Source organism: Monodelphis domestica, chromosome 1, assembly GCF_027887165.1.
Source record: "Monodelphis domestica isolate mMonDom1 chromosome 1, mMonDom1.pri, whole genome shotgun sequence".
Classification (NCBI taxonomy): domain Eukaryota; kingdom Metazoa; phylum Chordata; class Mammalia; order Didelphimorphia; family Didelphidae; genus Monodelphis; species Monodelphis domestica.
In genome coordinates, this window is record NC_077227.1 from 460,324,139 (window position 1) to 460,342,216 (window position 18,078).

Sequence of the window (18,078 nt, forward strand, 5' to 3'; positions counted from 1 at the left end):
CTTACATTTCTAATTCTACCTCTGCCACCAATTTGATAACTATTTCTGATTTCTTTTTTTCTTAAAAAAATTGGGATAACTGTATTTACTCATCTCTCAGCATGAATTATATAGAATATAAATATGATATAGTAATACCTAACCTAAATCCATTCAGTTTCCAAGGAATGGAATAACTAATTATATACTGTATAAATATATTATGAAATAATATCTATCTAACCTAAATCACTTTTCATTCCAAGGAAGAGGTCATTGAGAACTTTCCAAATCCTTGCTGAAGCTTGAATCACTTCTTGTAGCATTTGCCATAATTTTTTAAGATTTGTAGAATCCCAGAAATGCAGAATCCTAAAATTGAAAAGAACCTCAAAAGTCATCTTGTCCGGTACTATGCAAATAATGCATAATATGGTTAGAGGCAGGGATTATAACCCCTCAAGAGATTGCTTAGACTGCTTCATGGGGGAAAGAAACAGAAAGACTTTGGGGCAATGTTAATTCAGAAGTACATAGCATTTTTCAATCAGTTGCTGCCTCAGTATAGTACTTACTATATGTTAGGTGCTGGAGATACAAAGACAAACTAAAATGGATCCTGCTTACCAGGAGCTTACATTCTATCAGGTGAGAAAATGTGTACATAAATAAGTATATACAGAATGAATACAAGATACATTTTAGCAAGGGAGGGTTCTGGCAGCTGGAGGATCAAGAAAAGGTTCATGTAGAAGATGTCACCTTAGCCGAATTCTAAGAATCTAAGATGAGGTGGAAGTTTATGCTAGGTATAGGGGAGGAGAAGCAGTTTTCAAGGTATTCTGTTATCTTGGGACATACAAAACATGTACTCCAAAGGAACTTGACTGTCAGTGAAAAAAGTTGAAGATTCAGTAAAGACTAGAGAAATAGAAGCTTCACATACAACTCTCAGAACAAGAGATTTCACTCCAGCATAAAATCAAGCAATGCTTAAGTTAACAGGAACGGACACATCAAGACAAGTTTACACGCACCTCAGCCACTTGTGTAAGAGGGAGCATCTCTTTGGGCACAAAACCTCTGTGGTCTCTGTGCCTTTTTTGGAAAGAGAGTTTTGTGAGGAAGCTCAACTCTAAGATTGATAAAGCTGCTGCTAAGTGCCCTGGAACTCAACAAAGAGAGTGAAAGGTTTTGGCAACAACTAACTTAGCAAATAATTTTGGTTTTCTTATTGCCGTAGAAAGTAACAGTGTTCTTTCATGAGATTTCTTCAAATCTCCCTAATTCTATGGAAAAGATTATTTCGTTAGAATGTGATATTCTACCAAAAGTTCATTCCTCTCCAAGGCCTTATTATTGAAGTGTTCAAGCTCTGATTAAGAAAGGCACCATTAAGGTATATATTTTCTGTAGGATCTGGCAATGGGCACTGATGCTGAAGGGGAGAAGATCAAGGACCCCATGAGAGCTATTGTTCCTATTCTGTTGGATGCAAATGTCAGTACTTATGACAAGATCCGTATCATTCTTCTCTACATCTTCTTGAAAAATGGTAGGAATTGTGGGGAGATGGGGAACAGAAAATTTATAGAAAAAATGGAGAATAGAAAGTGGGGTCATCAGGGCATGGGGAAGCAAGGAAGAAAGGAAATAGTCCATCAGCTATGAAAGAGGAAAAAGAAACAGACACTTTCTACCTTTTGAAAAAATATAGTTTTAGCTACTACTGAAGAGCTAAAACATCTTTGATAATTTGAATATATCGGGGCAGCTAGGTGGCACATTGGATAGAGTGCCAAGCTTGGAATTGAGAGGACCTGAGTTCTAATATGACCTTAAACACTTCCTAGTTATGCAACCCAGAGCAGGGAACTCAACCTTGTTTGCCTAGCCTTTGCCTCTTTGTCTTAGAGTCATGACTAAGACAGAAAATAAGAGTAAAAAAAAATTTTGAGTATATATTAACGATAAAGATGTTGTAGATATATGGATACTGGAGGAGAATAAAGAAAGTACAGATCAGGCCCAATATTTTTATCATTTTTATATGTACTAGGTGTTTCATTTAAATCTCATATGCATTATGTCTATACTTAAATATAATAATTTTTATTCACATTTGAGTATCCCTAGTGTAGAATACAAGTATTAGTAACAAAACTGTCCTGCCTAGATTTAGACTGGTGTGTTGTATAGGAGAAAGGTGTATTTCGGAATGGTGAAAAATTATGGAGAGGTTAAAATAATGAGTATTCTTGTGATATTCTATAAGTATTTAACCTAGTGTGTAGAATAAGGGGACTTGAGATTTAGACTGTTCTGTAACCTTAGATACTGCTTTTAAATTGAATATGTTACTTTTCCCCCTATTCTCTCCACAGGGAATTTGCAAGAATAAAATGATTATTGTTTGCAAAAACCTTAAAGTAAAAAAGAAGTCTCCTTTTTAAAAGTGTTGGATCATTCTATTATAAATCACATTGGCTAATCTTATGGTTGGGCTTGGATCTTACTGTTCTTATAGGCATCACTGAAGAAAATCTGAACAAACTGATTCAGCATGCACAGATTCCCCCAGAGGACAGTGAAATCATCACCAATATGGCTCACCTGGGAGTGCCCATCATTACAGATGTAAGTTCCCTTCCTCTCAAGTTCTTGGGGATTGATTTTCTCCTATTGAGAGTAGTAGCAATGAAGTTTTGTGACATTGCCACTTTGAGGAAGATGGCTTACATTCAGGAGCATCTGTAATGATATAAAACCTAAAAATTAGAATCAAGGAATTTTACTGATGTTGATCCTGATATTATTTCTCATCCTCTGAACTGCTGAAAATCCTTGACAGCAGTCTTAAGAGCACTTCCACAAGGAAGTCAGGGCTTCATAGGATTATACTCTGGTAACCATTGAATCTTAAGGTTGAAGAAGACTTTCAAAAAAACTCCCCTATTAACTTAGCTTGTCAGACTTGCCTTTGATACATTTAAAGACATTTCTCTACCTCTGTACACTGGCTAGTTCAGTTTGCTAGAAAATAGTGCAGAAACAAAGTTACAAGAAAAGAAACTTGACCCCACAGTTACAGACTCCCCTCCCCCCCCTCTTGTCTCACTCCATGGCAAATGTTATGTGCTTTTAAGACAATTGGACAAGTATAGATGGCCCATAGCAGTCCAACTTCAATAGTAGAAAAAATAAGTGACATGGGTCCTATTCAGGATGAGTAATGGAGTCAGTAGACTCAAGAGTAATGGTTTCAACAGTATAGTTATCTTTGTATGTAATGGGCAATGTATTATTATTGGTTATCTACCTGTACATTTTTAGAATGGCTTACAGTGTTTTAGGTGTTTGACCTACATTTCCTATGGCTCACAGCTCTGAAGATGTGATGGATGGCCACCAGTCACCTTAGATTCAATGACATCTGGATGATTAGATGAAAACATCAGTCATATTCCCTACAGGCTCCCAAGGGGGATAAATTTGGAACAATTCCCATTTAACAGTTCTGTCATGGAGACTGATTGCTTTTAGAGGTCACTCACTAATAACTAGCAAAAAATGACCACCATAGTCTTTGGTCCAAAGTCCAGAACACTATATTTTCCTCTGAGTTCCCTAAATTCATCATAGAATCATGTGATCTAATTCAGAAGTGGGCCTCTGACTAAGAAACTGTGTTTTCAGTCCACTTTGCGTCGTAGAAGCAAGCCGGAGCGGAAGGAACGCATTAGTGAGCAGACCTACCAGCTTTCACGATGGACTCCAGTGATTAAAGACATTATGGAGGTCAGTGATAGGCTGCATGGGACATGACTTTTCTGTTGAGAGTACAGTTTTATTTCCTTGCTTTTAGTATTTGATGCAAGGTTATATACCCAATGACCATGAAGTCTTTTTCATAATAATTTACACCTAAGGATACATGGACCTTTCATTTGATTTAAACCTAACCAACTCTTTTCTTAAAGAAGAGCAGCCAAAATACTGCTATATGCTTGTTCAAGAATTCCATGCCTGTTAAATATGTTGTTTATGTAAACTTGCTTTAAAATAACAGAAGCCCAACTAATGACATTTTTTTAAATCCCTCAGATTTGAACCCAGGTCCTCCTAACTCCAGGCCTGGTGTTCTGTCTATGTAGTTGCCCCCTCTCAGATCTTTTTAATTGTATAATTAAGGAATCTGAGGCTCATCGAGGTGAGAAATGAAATAACTTGGTTAAAGTCACAGAAAAATATAGAATCAGAGTCAGGACTAAAGAACCCAGGAGTCCCTGAAACAATATAAGCCTTAAGTAAATAAACTTGCCCTAGTCAATATAATTTCACAATAACATCATTAATATTTTATAACCAAACTCCACTTTAAAGTCATAAAATCCTACTATACACCAACATCATTTGAACCACTGCCCATTTATAATATTATTCCTCTGAAACTAACTGCCCCCAAAATGTTATTTCTCCTGACCCGTTAATGATGTCAGATGAGGTATGCCAATAATAATTACTTCCATTTTTATAACATTTTAAATTTTACAAAGTGATTTCCTCATAACATCCCTATAAGTTGGGCATATAGAATATTATGATTTTAGATAAGAAAACTTTATAGTACACTAATTAACATTACCTCAAATTACCTTTAAACATATATGTGTGCATGGTATATGTATATACATACACACTGTAAATATAGGGGATCTTGTTATAATAATAAATGGGTTGGCTCACTGGTTGACATAGGTGTCATTAAATCAGCTGCACCAGTAAAGATAGAAGTTAAAGAGGGCACTCCACCTAGAATCCCTCAATACAAACTAAGTAAGGAAGTTGTGGAAGGGATCACTCCAGTAATTGACAGATTATTGGAACAGGGAATATTAATGCCTGTGATCTCTGAATAGAACACACATATTATGCCCATGAAGAAGCAAAAACCAAACTCTGAAGGCAAAACAGCCTGGAGATTCATCCAAGATCTAAGGGCAATAAATACACAGTTGTATTAATGGCACTATGTATTCTGGAATCACGTTCCAGACTGTGTCATAAACCCACAGGAACAGTTGTGCCATTAGTGATGCTAAGGCCACTATGAGCTGGTGAAACATGGTTCTTGTCACAAACGGAAAAAAAAAACAACTCTAGTAGTGTCTTTAAATCTGGCCCTTTAAGAAGCCCCAACCCCCTGGAGTGAGCAGGTGTGACTGGCAGACTTGTCCTCTATGGGCTTCTGTTGTTCAAGATGGCTACCCCCAGTCAGCCCTAACTGTCAGAGACTACAGATTCTATTTCCCTTTGCTAGCTTCACCAACTGTAAAGATGGGGGAATCTTCTTCTTATAATAACAAATGGGTTGGCTCATTGGTTGAAGTGTAATAGTAGTGAGGTATTGGGTTGATTATATGAAAGTAGGAATAGAGGTTGAGGTAGAGCCTATGCAAGAGGGAAATGGCAGCCCCTCTCTCCTTCACTCAAGTGATAACTAGCAGCCAGTTATCACTTGAAGCCCTTTGATGTAATGCCTGGGGGGAATGAGATGACACTCTCCTTAGAGGAAAGATGCTGTACCTTTTCCCCAAGGAGGCTTTGTGGCAGGCTTTGACAGGCCTTACCAGTATGGGACTGGCCTCAGGCCCGAGACCTGTCCCCAGTTACTTGAAGCACCCTTCCTATTAAGATTTAAAGTCAATACAGGAATCTGACTGTTGTTGAGGGATTTATTAACAAGGTTAGGTAAGTGGGTTGAGGGAAGAGGGTGGAGGTAGCCCTGCCCAATTCCTATGCAGTCCTTGATTCAATGGGCCAGAAACTGACCACAAACGTCTCTGGCCCTTTCCCAACTAAAAGCCCCTTTTACTGATTAAAATACTACTATCTCCTAAATAAATAAATAAGAAACAGTTCTGGGTGGCAAGGAGGGTCAAGAGAGCCAGGCTCTGATTTGAGAGTCCAATCAATTCCCCCTCATGGGTCTGAAATGTTTCCTGCAGGTGGAGGGAAACAGTAGTTGAATATCCTATGAAAGAACAGATGCTAGTTTGAGGAAAGAAACAGGATCTTCTCTTGTGGCTTCAGAAATCCTTCAGCTTTAAAGGAAACTGGACTTCCCAGCTCCAGGTCTCAAGGCAAAAGACCAAGAGGCTCTTCAGAATTCTCCCAGCCAACCATTCTTCTCCCACAAGCCTTTGCTCTTCCAATTGCTACTCCACTCCTGTCAGTCATCTTCAGAATTCCAAATCTTCTTGCTCTATCCTAACAACACAAACATAAATGTTTCCAATAGAATATAATCTTTAGGGCCTTAGTCATTTCATTTTTGTCTTTATATCTCAAGTGCCTAGCACAATGCTTTGACTCTTAGGGGTACTTAATATGAATATCTGTTAAAATGAATTAAATCTGGTGAGCCACCTTGATATTTTTTAAAAATCCTAACCTAAAGTAGAAGCAATTCATGTGAATATCAAGTTATATTTTTGTGGCACACATGGACCCTGCTCATCTTTTTGTCTCTGCTGTCTTCTCTCCCTTTTCAAATCTACTTCATTAGTCAGCTTCCTTTCTCCTAATCCACCATATGGAGTTTGTAGATGTGCCATGACTTTTAGAAGATGTAGATAGCAAGGAGGAGAAACCAGGAGTTGGGCAGTCTTCCCACTTAGATAATTCATTTCCTAGAACCTCTCCGGACATCAAGTTTTCCATGCATGAGTAGCCCTTCATCTGCTTTGTTCTTTCAGAAGAACCTGCTGAGGTCTCCTGGATTGAGTGTTTTACTTATGGAAGTTGTTTCTTCCTCCATTCTCTCCTAGGGGTACCTCTTTTTCTTTCTTTCTTTCTTTCTTTCCTTACCTTTCCCCTTCTATTTCTTCTAACCTTATATAGAAAGCAAAAGAAGAATAGAGGTAAAAAAAAGAAAAATATTGAGGCATCTTAGAGAAAAATAAGAAAATCCATGCTTTTCATTTCTACACATGAAAAGAAGACATCAGCATAGACTCTACAAGGATTGCCACACACCTGGCCTTGACAAATGCCATAAAGAGACCATTCACTAGATTTGCATATACATGTATGTGTGTGTATGTCTGTGTGTGTATGTGTATACACACAGACATAGATATAGTATATATATGTGTTTATATACCTACTTAAAATACAAACAGTCCAGGTTGAATAAACTGATTTCTCTGTTCCCTTTCTAGGACACTATTGATGATAAACTTGATACCAAGCACTATCCCTATATCTCTACACGCTCATCAGCTTCTTTCAGTACCACTGCTGTCAGGTATGTAAAAACACCTGAGGGAAGAAGTAGTGGGGAAAAAAATGTGCCCATTCCTAGTGAGATTTCATCTATATAAACATTCTGTTGTTAAGGTATGAAAAATCATACATTGTCATCTGCATGGAGTCCTTTTCCCATGATTTTCTTGGAATACATAAAGTTAATGAAAATGTAGATGATTTAAATATATTGGTCTTTGGACATGGTTGGGAAGTCACTGGAAAGTGATAGAAATATAAAAAAGCCCCAATAAAACATTTCCCCAAAATAAATAAGTAAACAAACGTCTGTGTGTTTGTGTTTGTATGGTTTGTGACATAGAGGAAGTGTGTTGTGTAGTGGATAGACAACTGGCACTGAAGTCAGACAGATCTGATCAGGTTCAAGATCTGCCTGTGAGACCTACTAGTTCTATGTACTTGGGTAGGTTAACCTTAGTGCTTAAGCTACTTTCTTAAGACTACACATTGCAAAGAGAGTGCCACCCTGCCTGGTTAAAAAGAGTATCTTTTCCAGGGAGTTCTCTGTATAAAATTATAGGTCCAAGAACACATATCTGTGTTCTTGCTAGGTTTGTGTCATAGCAACTTCCATTCACTAATGCTCAAACATCAATGTGATGAGGAGCCAATTATTTAGGTTCTTGTGACTCATCTACTCTACCAGAACCTTTTCTAGGTATATTTTTACTTGTTCTGATTTCCATTTGGTTTCCTTTGCCTTTTAATCTCTGTGTCCTAAAAGCATGTTTACCTTTCCTGAGAGAAGGTAGTGACTGTCTTTGGTCAGCCTTGTCGTAGCTGTTTACTTTTTTTTCTGTTATTATGATAGCCTCAGTTGTTTCCACAGAAGAATCAAGATGAGTAGACAACCTTGGCTAGGCCCTGACACCTTGTTAATTACTTCCCATCATATTTACCTCCTTTTTTCTCTTTCTCTCTCCTTTCCTCTCTACTATCTTTTTCCCATTCTGTTAGCACCAGGCCTTCTCATGGTACCTGAAAGCATTGCTTAACCTTTCTAGTACTGTTTTACATGACAAAGGTTTCTTGTTTCTCTATTAGCCAGACCTCAAGCAGTATCACAACTAAGTTAGACTGATTACAGCCCCAAAGCACAATTATGTAACAAGAAGAGGGCAAGCTTAAGTAAAGGAAGCAGTAAAGGAATCGATTTAGATATCTGTAGCAGCCCCACCAGAACACTGGTGGAAGAATGATGGAAGAAACGTCACTGAAATGTTAGACTCAGTGACTATTTCTTTCAAATGCCCAAAGATGTCCAGGCCAGCAACATCTAGACTTACAACAATCAACTTGATATCAAAATCTTTCAATTCCAGTGAATCTCTTCCTTCTGCTTGGGGCATAAAGAAGGTTTTGTTGAATATAATTCTAGAAAAAGGATAATGGCAGATCAACTCCTGGGACACCATGTTAATTTTTTTTTCAACCCTTAACTTCTGTATTACAATCAATACTGTGTATTGGTTCTGAGGCAGAAAAGCAGTAAAGGCTAAGCAGTGGGGGGTTAAGTGACTTGCCCAGGGTCACACTGCTAGGAGGTGTCTAAATCCAGATTGAACCTAGGATCTCACATCTCCAAACCTGGTTCTTTATCCATCATGCCACTTAGTTGTCCACAACCATGTTAATTCCTGTAGTGTATAACTAGGGGATACTTAATCATTTTGTCTTATTGTTCTGTCTCCTTTGGATACTGTGTCTCTGGGTACATGCATACAAGTATATATATGCATGTGTATACATTTGTCTCCTTTTCTATCTAGTGCCCGTTATGGACACTGGCACAAGAACAAGGCCCCTGGTGAGTACAGAACTGGTCCTCGCCTCATCATTTTCATTCTTGGGGGTGTGAGCTTGAACGAGATGCGATGTGCTTATGAAGTGACACAAGCCAATGGAAAGTGGGAGGTGCTAATAGGTGAGTAGGGTAGCATTTTCATTGGGAAGGGGGCATTTCCATAGCAATCTCTTACATCATGTCATGTTTGTGTGTTTCACTCAGCCACTACTTCCCCAGTTCCCCTACAAAATTTGATTTCAAGAAGACAGTATGTGAAAGATGGTTTGGGGGAGGGTGCAAGGGTTCCTTTGCCTCCATAATGTCTATTATCTTTCCTCATTACCCTGAAAAAAGAGGAAATATCTTATGCTATGGGAGCAGTTGTTAAAGATGGGATGTGCAGATTTATTGCTTGACTGCCAATAGTTTCCCTTAGGCTATATCAGTCTAAATTAGTATGAGGTATATAACAAGCCTCTTCCTATTCCATAAATTTCCAGATCTAATGTAGAGAAGCACGAGGTTGGCTTCTTCACCACTGTCCCTCAACTCTGCTTCCTATTGGCTTTTTCCAAAATCAGAGGGAAGAGAAGTCCTTTACCAAATGGGGGGAAAATCCCATAAGACTTTCAGGAGAGCTGTTCAGTAATAGAACAATAAGTTGGGGGAACTCATTTTCTTACCAAAATGAAATGGATTTTGTTCTGGATATGTTCAGTAGCAGCCAGTTCCTTTGGCAGATGCTGACTAAAACTACTTTTTCCTTTTCCCTGATGCCATCCAGCACCTGTTAGGAGCAAAAATCTATTGGAATGCAGCATCAGGCAGTATTTTAAATATATTAGAGATAGAAGTACCTGTCATATGCCATATCTAATGGTAGTTTTGATAATCACATTTGTGTGAATACTATTTAACTAAAATAGGAAAAATCATGTTGCATGTCTATACCTGGATAATTGAGTTCAAGTGTTAATCAGACTGCCAGCTCACCTGTAAATTGCCACTTTGGGGTAATAAAACTGCTATTGATTCTCTCTAAGGGTGCCTCATTCTACATGATAGGAAAATTCAGCTGCTTGTCATTCTTTTAAAATAGACTAAATGCCTCCCTTTCCTCTCTCTTAATCCCTCTAAAGCTTCATTTGTCTGATCAGCCATTTCTCACTGAAGTTTGCTTTTAGATTGTGTAAATGTCCTCATTGATATGTAGTATCTAATAATAACATGCTCTTAATTCTGTTGTATAATTGTTGCATGAGTGTCCTTTGAAGATAACCCAAATAATGTTCCTTTGGACAGAAGCTGTTTACTGCTGGGCCTTTGTTTTAAAATCTTCTCCTTGCTGCAGAGTTGCTTAAAATATTATCCACTTGGGAGTTGGGATCTCAGCTTGATCAAAGAAATTTCTGGGGAGGCCTAGCAGGGACAGCAGAAGGTCCTCTGTATGAGCTCACCTCTTAATGCATGTTAGATCATTCTCTTAGATGTTCTTATCATCTTTGTGTGTGTGTGTGTGTGTGTGTGTGTGTGTGTGTGTGTGTGTGTGTGTGTGTGTCTCTTGCTTTCTTCACACATCATCAGCTGCATAAAATATAGGCCTAAGTTGGCATGTTCCTTTAACATACTTCTGTTCAAGCAGTCAGCTGGCCTCTGTTCTCCCACAGGTTCTACTCACATTCTCACTCCCACCAAATTTCTCATGGACCTGAGACACCCCGACTTCAGGGAGTCCACTAGGGTATCTTTTGAGGATCAGGCTCCAACAATGGAGTGAGAGCCAGAAACAAAGTAAAAGCAGCTATTAAAGAAAAGAAACTCTTCTCTTCTGAAGGGTTTTCTTTGATTATTCCGTCACTCTTTTTCTTTTCTTTTTTCCTTTTTAGTTTATTTTTTTATTTGATTTTCTTTTAACTAGAAAATGCTTGCAGTCTTAATACCGATTGAAAATGTGTCCATTGCTGCCTTCATGAAACCCCATTATGAAATTCTCTCTGGGCCCAATCTTGCCAACATCCTTACGCCTTGTTACCTACCACTCAGTTAGAAAGCTGAAGACCACTGATTGTTAATTTGAAAATTAACTGATTTGAATTTTAGTGCTTTTAGAGGGAGCTGAGAGTTAAAAGAGCAATTGAGTCAAAATTCCTTAGTCTCAAAGTCCAGGGTTGAGTTTATGGGTATTGGGCTGGCTCCTGAAGAATCAATGAACTCTTAGATATGACATGAATATGAGTTTAAGGCTAGGTTAATTATTCTGGAGGAAGTTTGGCCTGTACACCAACAGAAATGGGTGTTTGGATTACTAGACAAAAAATACGTTATACCAATACAGGACTGGTGGACTTGTTGGAGTTAAAAAGAATTGTAGTAGAACTCAGGTGATTGACAGAGTTGGTACATGTAAATGTTATTTTATTCTAAGAGATAGTTATCACAAAGGATAGTTTCTAAGGACAAGTATCTGGGGTCACAGCCACTGTGTACTTTAGTGATCCTGAGTAATGAATAGAATGATTTCTCATTTTGTAATGCTCTTCCAGAAAAGGAGTAATTTCATAATCCTTTAATTTCTCAATATGTATTCCATTTTCTTTTTCTATTGTATAAAAATATTTTAATAGCCTCTGGAGATTTAAAGATCTTATAGTCAGTTTTTCTTTTAGCTCTACAGACTATTCTCAAAAATACTTCCCTCTTTCCCACATCATCCTAGATGAACAACCAACTCTCAATTATTTAGAAGCATGTATTGTTGATTTGGCAAATAATCCAGATTCCTTATTTTTTCCTTTTCCTTTTTATTTCATTGTTCACTGGAATACGAAAGGGGGCATATTTGAAAATGAAATATGTATTGTTGCTTAGTATCTATAATAAAATATTTAGATTGGGAGGAAACTGAGTATTTTCTCCATTTCAGTTGTCATTAATCTGAATAATTGAGAATTGAATAGAACTTTGTTTCCCAAATCCTAAAGGATGAAAGAATTGTGCAACAGCCCTGGATAGAGGTCCTGTCAGAATGCCAAGATTTATATTGCTTTTCTGACAGTCTGATCTGAACTAATACATTTAATACCATTAGGACTCTTCCCTCACCTCTAGCTCCCCAGATTGAAATTGCCTAGAACACTAAATGAAGAATTATATTCTTAAACCTATCTTGTTCCATTCAGCCAATGAGCATTTCTTAAGCACTTACTATGTTCCAGGCACTGTGCTAAGCACTGGGAATACAAGGAAAGGCAAAAGGCAGTCTGCTCTCAGGAAGCACAGTCTATTAGGGGAGACAGGACACAAACAACCATGTAAGAGAGAAAGATCCAGGAGAAATTGGAAATGACCAACAGAGGGAAGGCATCAGATTTAAGGGGAACAGGGAAAGGCTTACTTTAGAAAGTAAGATATTACCTAGGACCTGAAGAAAGCCAGGGAAACTGGGGGTGGGGGGAGCAGAGATGAGGAAAGAGAACATTCCATTCATAGAAGCCCTGAATAGGCCTTGAGTGCAGAGATGGAATTTCTTGTTCAAGGAACCACAAGGAGACCAGTGTCTTTGGATTACAGATTGTGTGTATGTGTGTAAATTGTAAGATTAGAAAGGTTGTGGAGGAGGACAGGTTACAAAGGGCTTTAAACCTCAAATAAAAGATTTGGTATTTGGTCTTGGAGGCACTAGGGAGCCAGTAGAGTTTATTGATAGGGGGAGGGGAAGGTGACATGGTGAGACCTAAACTTTAGGAAGATCATCTTAACAGTTGAATAGAGGATGGATTAGAGTGGAGAGATAGTTGAGGCAGGCAGGACCCTCCCCCCAAGTAGACTACTGCAGTATTCCAGGCTTGAAGGGTTGTGCTAGAGTCAGGGCAGGATTCTAGGAGAGAAGGGGGCTTATTCAAGAGATGTTACAAAAGTGAAATGGATAGGCCTTGACAATGGCTTGGAGATGGGATATGTGCAAAATAAATTGGTTTAAAGAATGTATTAAAACTAAATAATGCAAAAACAATGATTCCATGATTTTGTTTAGTCATTTTTAGTTGTATGTGTCTTTTCATGACCCCATTTTGGGTTTTCTTGGCAAAGATATTGGAGTGGTTTGCTCTTTTCTTCCCCAGCTCATGACAGATGAGGAACCTGAGGCAAACAGTATTAAGTGACTTGTCCAGGGTTACATAGCTAGTAAGTAGGCCAGATTTGAACTCAGGAAGATAAGTCTTCCTGACTCCAGACCCAGTGCTCTATCCACTATACCACCTATTTGCACGGTATTTAAAAAAAACAACTTTAAAATACTTCCTTTGTTTTCTAGCCACATGAAAAATCTATTTACATGAAATTGATGGTCTCTCATACTGCTGTCCTTCCAGTGGGGGGCCAAGGGTCTAGCTTTGACTTTTGTGACCCCAGACAACTTGTTACACTCCTCTGATCTTCATATCCTCACTGTAAGGTGAGGTGGTTTAATTCGGTGACCTCTAAAGCCCATTTCAACTCTGTCTACATTCTTGTGACCCAGTGGGGAGTAGTCTGTTATGACTGGAATGTAGCATGTAGGAAGTTAAGTAGCTTTAGTAAACCCTAAAGCTCTCCTCAGCATTAGGGTAGTGAATGCCAGGAGTGGTAGTCTTTGAGTCAAGAAACTTGGAGGCTCTACTTGTTTCTGCTTCTAATTTGCAGTGCCTTATTAGGAAAGGCAACTTATCTCTGGACCTCAGTGGCCTTGTCTGTAAAATATAGGGGCTGGGCTAAATGACCTCTGAGGTTCCTCCCACCTCTAATCATTTAGAATCCTAACATGCTGTAATTCAGTCAAATTGAACTCAAAGTGAAAATGGGGCCACTGCTGTATGTAAGGATCCCTGCCAAATATATGTTGACTTAAGAAACAACATATTACCATTATGTCCAATTTTATTTATTTTCTTAAATATACCCTAGTTATGCCATAATCTAATTCACATAGTGCTTAGGAATATTGTGGTCCAAGGGCCACATGTGTTTTCTCCTCCTTTGATTTATTCATGTAGTCATATAGGACCTGGTACTTACCATAACATTTTATTTGCCATTCTCATTTTCCAGTGAGCTTTAAGGAAGGGTTGTTCCCAGCTAGATAACATTAGAGGACTGCTGCCAGTATATTTATTTATAAAGAGATCTCTGCTGTATCTCGAAGCTGTCCAAAAGAGGGATGGTTCCACTTCCAGTTCTTATTCTGTTTCTCATTTTTCCTGGGAAAAGTTTGCAGGACTCTGAGACTACAGACATTGTGGAAATAAGTTATTCTGATCCTGAAAAACAGGGATGGTCATGCTATGACTAGCTGACTGGTCACTAAGTATCTTAATTTTCTTTCTTGCAGTAGGCTTGAAAATAAGAGCAGTTATTTTAAGTCTAGATTTATAGAAGTACATTGATGAGTCCTTAATCAAGGATATATAGTATGCAGATGGCAGGTAGGTGGATAGCATTTGCGGCAAGTTGTATTTTAAGATTTTGGGGGTGGTGAGTGTTGGAAAGAAGCTGCTCTTTATAGCTGTGGTGAATAATTTGTAGGATTAAAGAAATTCTTATCATCAGCGCTCCCAAATTTTTGGGAACTGAATTTTGGAAGACGGCACAATAAGTGAAAATTGATTCTTATAGAGATTTATTATGGATTCTCTTGGGATAGAATTTCCCATCTTAGAAGGAGCTTTTCATTTGCAAAGTAGATCTTTTTTGCCAAAATTTTCAGAGATCTATAGCTGCTACGAAAGCAAATGAGGAAATTTTGTATGCTCTGCTCCTAAAATGATTTTGGCGACAATGATAGAGAAAGCATTGAACTTTGAAAAAACATGAACTTCTATCATTAATTGGGTCAGGAATTTTGTGTTTTAATCTCATATGCCCTTTTCTTGCATTTGGTTGTTCTGGTGACCAGGAATTAGACTAAAGCTTAATTTGCCTATTTCTTTCTCCTCCTAAACTAAAACTATGTAGAGGTAGAAAAGATAAAGTTTATAATGAATGAACATCAAGCCACAATTGAGGCAGGTATTGTTTAAAAGTCTGAGGAAAAGTATCTTTTCCTTGTTCTTCTGTAGTCAGCCCTGGCTTACTTTGCCTTTATCTATGTTAATGGTAGAATCAGCTTGGATGCTTGAATGCACCAGTAATGAATGGCCAAACCTCATTTCATTTCCACTAAACATCTTGCCAGAACTTCTCACAAGTCAAAAAAAGATTTGATATGATCCTGTACCCTATGAACTCTCTCATGAAGAGTTTTATGTCTCATGAAAAGGTGATTAGAGGGAGACAGCTAGGAAGCACAATGGATAGAGCAAGCACCTTGGTTCAAATCTGGCCTTAGACAGTTTCTAGCAGTGTGATCCTGGGCCAGTCACTTAACCGTGAATGTCCAGCCCTTGCCACTTTTCTGTCTTAGAATTGTTACTGAGACAGAAAGTAAGGGTTTTTAAAAAAAGTGTCTAGAGGCAGAATTTGGAGAATCAAAGGGTTAGATAATATCAAAATCATCCTCAACTGTCAATTTAAAAAATACAGTGTTTTTGGTTGGATTTGTGTATATGTTTAAAAAAGCATTTTGTAATATTTCTGTCCTTGGGATAAGTAGTTTAATTTTTTTCAATGAAAGGCAAATTGGAGCCTGAAATCTGAATTCAGGAGCTGCCATTTACAAACACTCTTCCCAGCTTCTGGAATGAATGTAAGCATACTGCCTGGAAAGGAATAATTGAAAAGTAAAGTTCTGTGGGTGTTGCATTCATATCTTAATTAAGCCCAGCATTTTTAGAATATTTAAAGACATCCAGATTTGTTTTAGGACATAAATGGAATGAATTTGGCAGGTGTAGACCTAGTTTTTTATCTCTGTCCTCATCTTGTAGTCTTCTAATAATTTTAGACAAGCATCCTGAAATCAGGAGAGGGACTTTAGTGTTTGAGCTATGGTATAGTGCAGCATTAGCGAAATATTGGCATGCATGCTGAGCCAGCACAGGGGGAGCTGCTCTGTTTCCCCTCTTCCCAGTGCTCAAGGACATTTTTTGCATGCCCTTCCCCTCTGTCCAGTTGCCCAAAGTGAGTACTTCCTCCCTCTGCTCTCTGGAGTATGCGGGGGGGGCTCACAGGCAGCTTGAAGTTGCGGTTTGGGCACATGAACTTGAAAACCTTCGCCAACACTGGTATAGGGAATCCTAAAACATGAGTTAAAAATCTCAATATTACTACTTATATAGAATCTCACTGAGCTTCAGTTTCCTCAGTCTATGAAGAGGAGGTAATATTTTTACTTACTACTTCATGGGAATGTTGTGAGGATCAAATAGGATAGTGTATATTGTAAAAATAATAATGTCAAGTTACATAAAAATAGATGGGAAAACTATGCCAATACAGGTTAAAAATTGTTCAGATACATTTGATAGATATAATCAAAAGTATCTTTAATGATAAAGTGAAGTGAAGCTCAAATGTGAACTTCCCTTCAGGGTCAGGCACAAAGACACTAAAGAGACTCTTATTATAAAAAATAAAATATTTATTGAAATATATGAGGATAACAAGGATTTCTAATTCTAAGGGATTCTAAATCCACCCAAATAAACTCCCTGGTTCTGCAAGGAACTGCTTCTCCTGTGTTTCACAGGCTAGACTAATCCTCCCTGATCTGACTAACCCAAATTTATACTATTCTAAATAAAACTACCACAGTTATCCTTATAATTCTTAATTTCACCTTCCAGTTATAAAATAACAAAGGCTAGCAGGTTGAGTCTCAATAAGAATCACATTAGGACTCCCCAAACCAAAGACCAGATCTTTTTTTGGTTTTCTCAAATATAAACCAATTTATGAAGACAGAAATAGTCAATAGTGTTTCCCAAGTTGGAAAAAGAAAACACTAAGCTCCTTCAGGTCTTTCCCTCAGACAGAGAGAGAGGCAGAAGATATTACCTCCTCCCAGCCCTGAGAGAGTCTCAGAGTGTGTGTCTCTGCCAATTGCCAGAGCGAGTAACTGACACAGAAAAATGGTTATAACTGTCAACATTTGAACTTAATACACTTTCTCAGCTCTGCTTCAAACTCCAATTTTTTCTCAAGCCAGCCACTCTACTTCTTATCTCTAAACTAATAAAACAATGCTTATTTTCTAATATCATCCTTATAATTTAAAGTGCTTTGTAAACCATTAATAGTCATTACCTTATTCTAGAGGACATTGACAGGGTCACTTCTGAATTGAGAATTAGATCTAGAATGGCATAGGAGAAGTAAGGAACATTTACCCATTGGGTCAAGAGGTCACATTGATCTGTCACATAGATAGACAAGACCATGTAGTTTGATTGCATCCATAAATATGTAAGTTTTCCAGCAAATCAGATATTTTTTGGAGTATTTAATAACTTATTTACCTAGAGGTTGATCCTGTTCCCCTAATAGCAGTTTCAGTTATAAACTTAGACTGTAAAACAAAAAAGAATCAGTCATAATGTGATTGTGAAATGAACACTTATCACAACAAAATTATTTGTTAAACCCAATCCATATTTAGGGTTTTACAACTAACTACTACGTGACCTAGTGTAATTTGAAAGTAACTGGTAAAGAAGAGATCCAGGTAGGTTAAAGACATTTGCCTAACCCATTTCCATACTTGGGACAGATTCCTCCTGGTTATCTAACTTTCATTCAAGGTTAGGTAAAGCTAGGAACTCTGGCTAGGCAAAGGGACTTCACTTAGTACTAGAAAAATCCAAACTTAGGAACCCCTAGCTTCTGTATTTATGAACCAACAGTGATGGAGAAAAGTAAGCAGGCAGATTTTCTGCTCCTTACAAATTCTGCCTTTCAGTTAGAAATTCCCTCTAAATTGTTTTTCTTCCTGATAAGTAAAGTGGTTCTTTGATTAAATGATTGTAGAAATATATATATATATATATATATATATATATATATATATATAC

At 37.8% G+C, this 18,078-nt stretch overlaps 1 protein-coding gene across 3 annotated transcripts in view; it reads left to right on the forward strand.

Annotated features, from left to right (window-relative positions):
- STXBP1 (syntaxin binding protein 1) overlaps positions 1-18,078 on the forward strand; it is a 92,629-nt gene that overhangs the window by 66,134 nt on the left and 8,417 nt on the right. For 2 of the 3 annotated variants that reach the window (XM_007475033.2, XM_056812446.1), the window contains exons 14-18: positions 1,396-1,534; positions 2,507-2,616; positions 3,676-3,777; positions 7,203-7,288; positions 9,078-9,232. In XM_007475033.2, the coding sequence (XP_007475095.1) occupies positions 1,396-1,534; positions 2,507-2,616; positions 3,676-3,777; positions 7,203-7,288; positions 9,078-9,232 (592 nt within the window). Of the gene's footprint in view, positions 1-1,395; positions 1,535-2,506; positions 2,617-3,675; positions 3,778-7,202; positions 7,289-9,077; positions 9,233-10,761; positions 13,104-18,078 lie in introns of those variants that run through there. The other variant, XM_056812445.1, reaches the window with a different exon arrangement.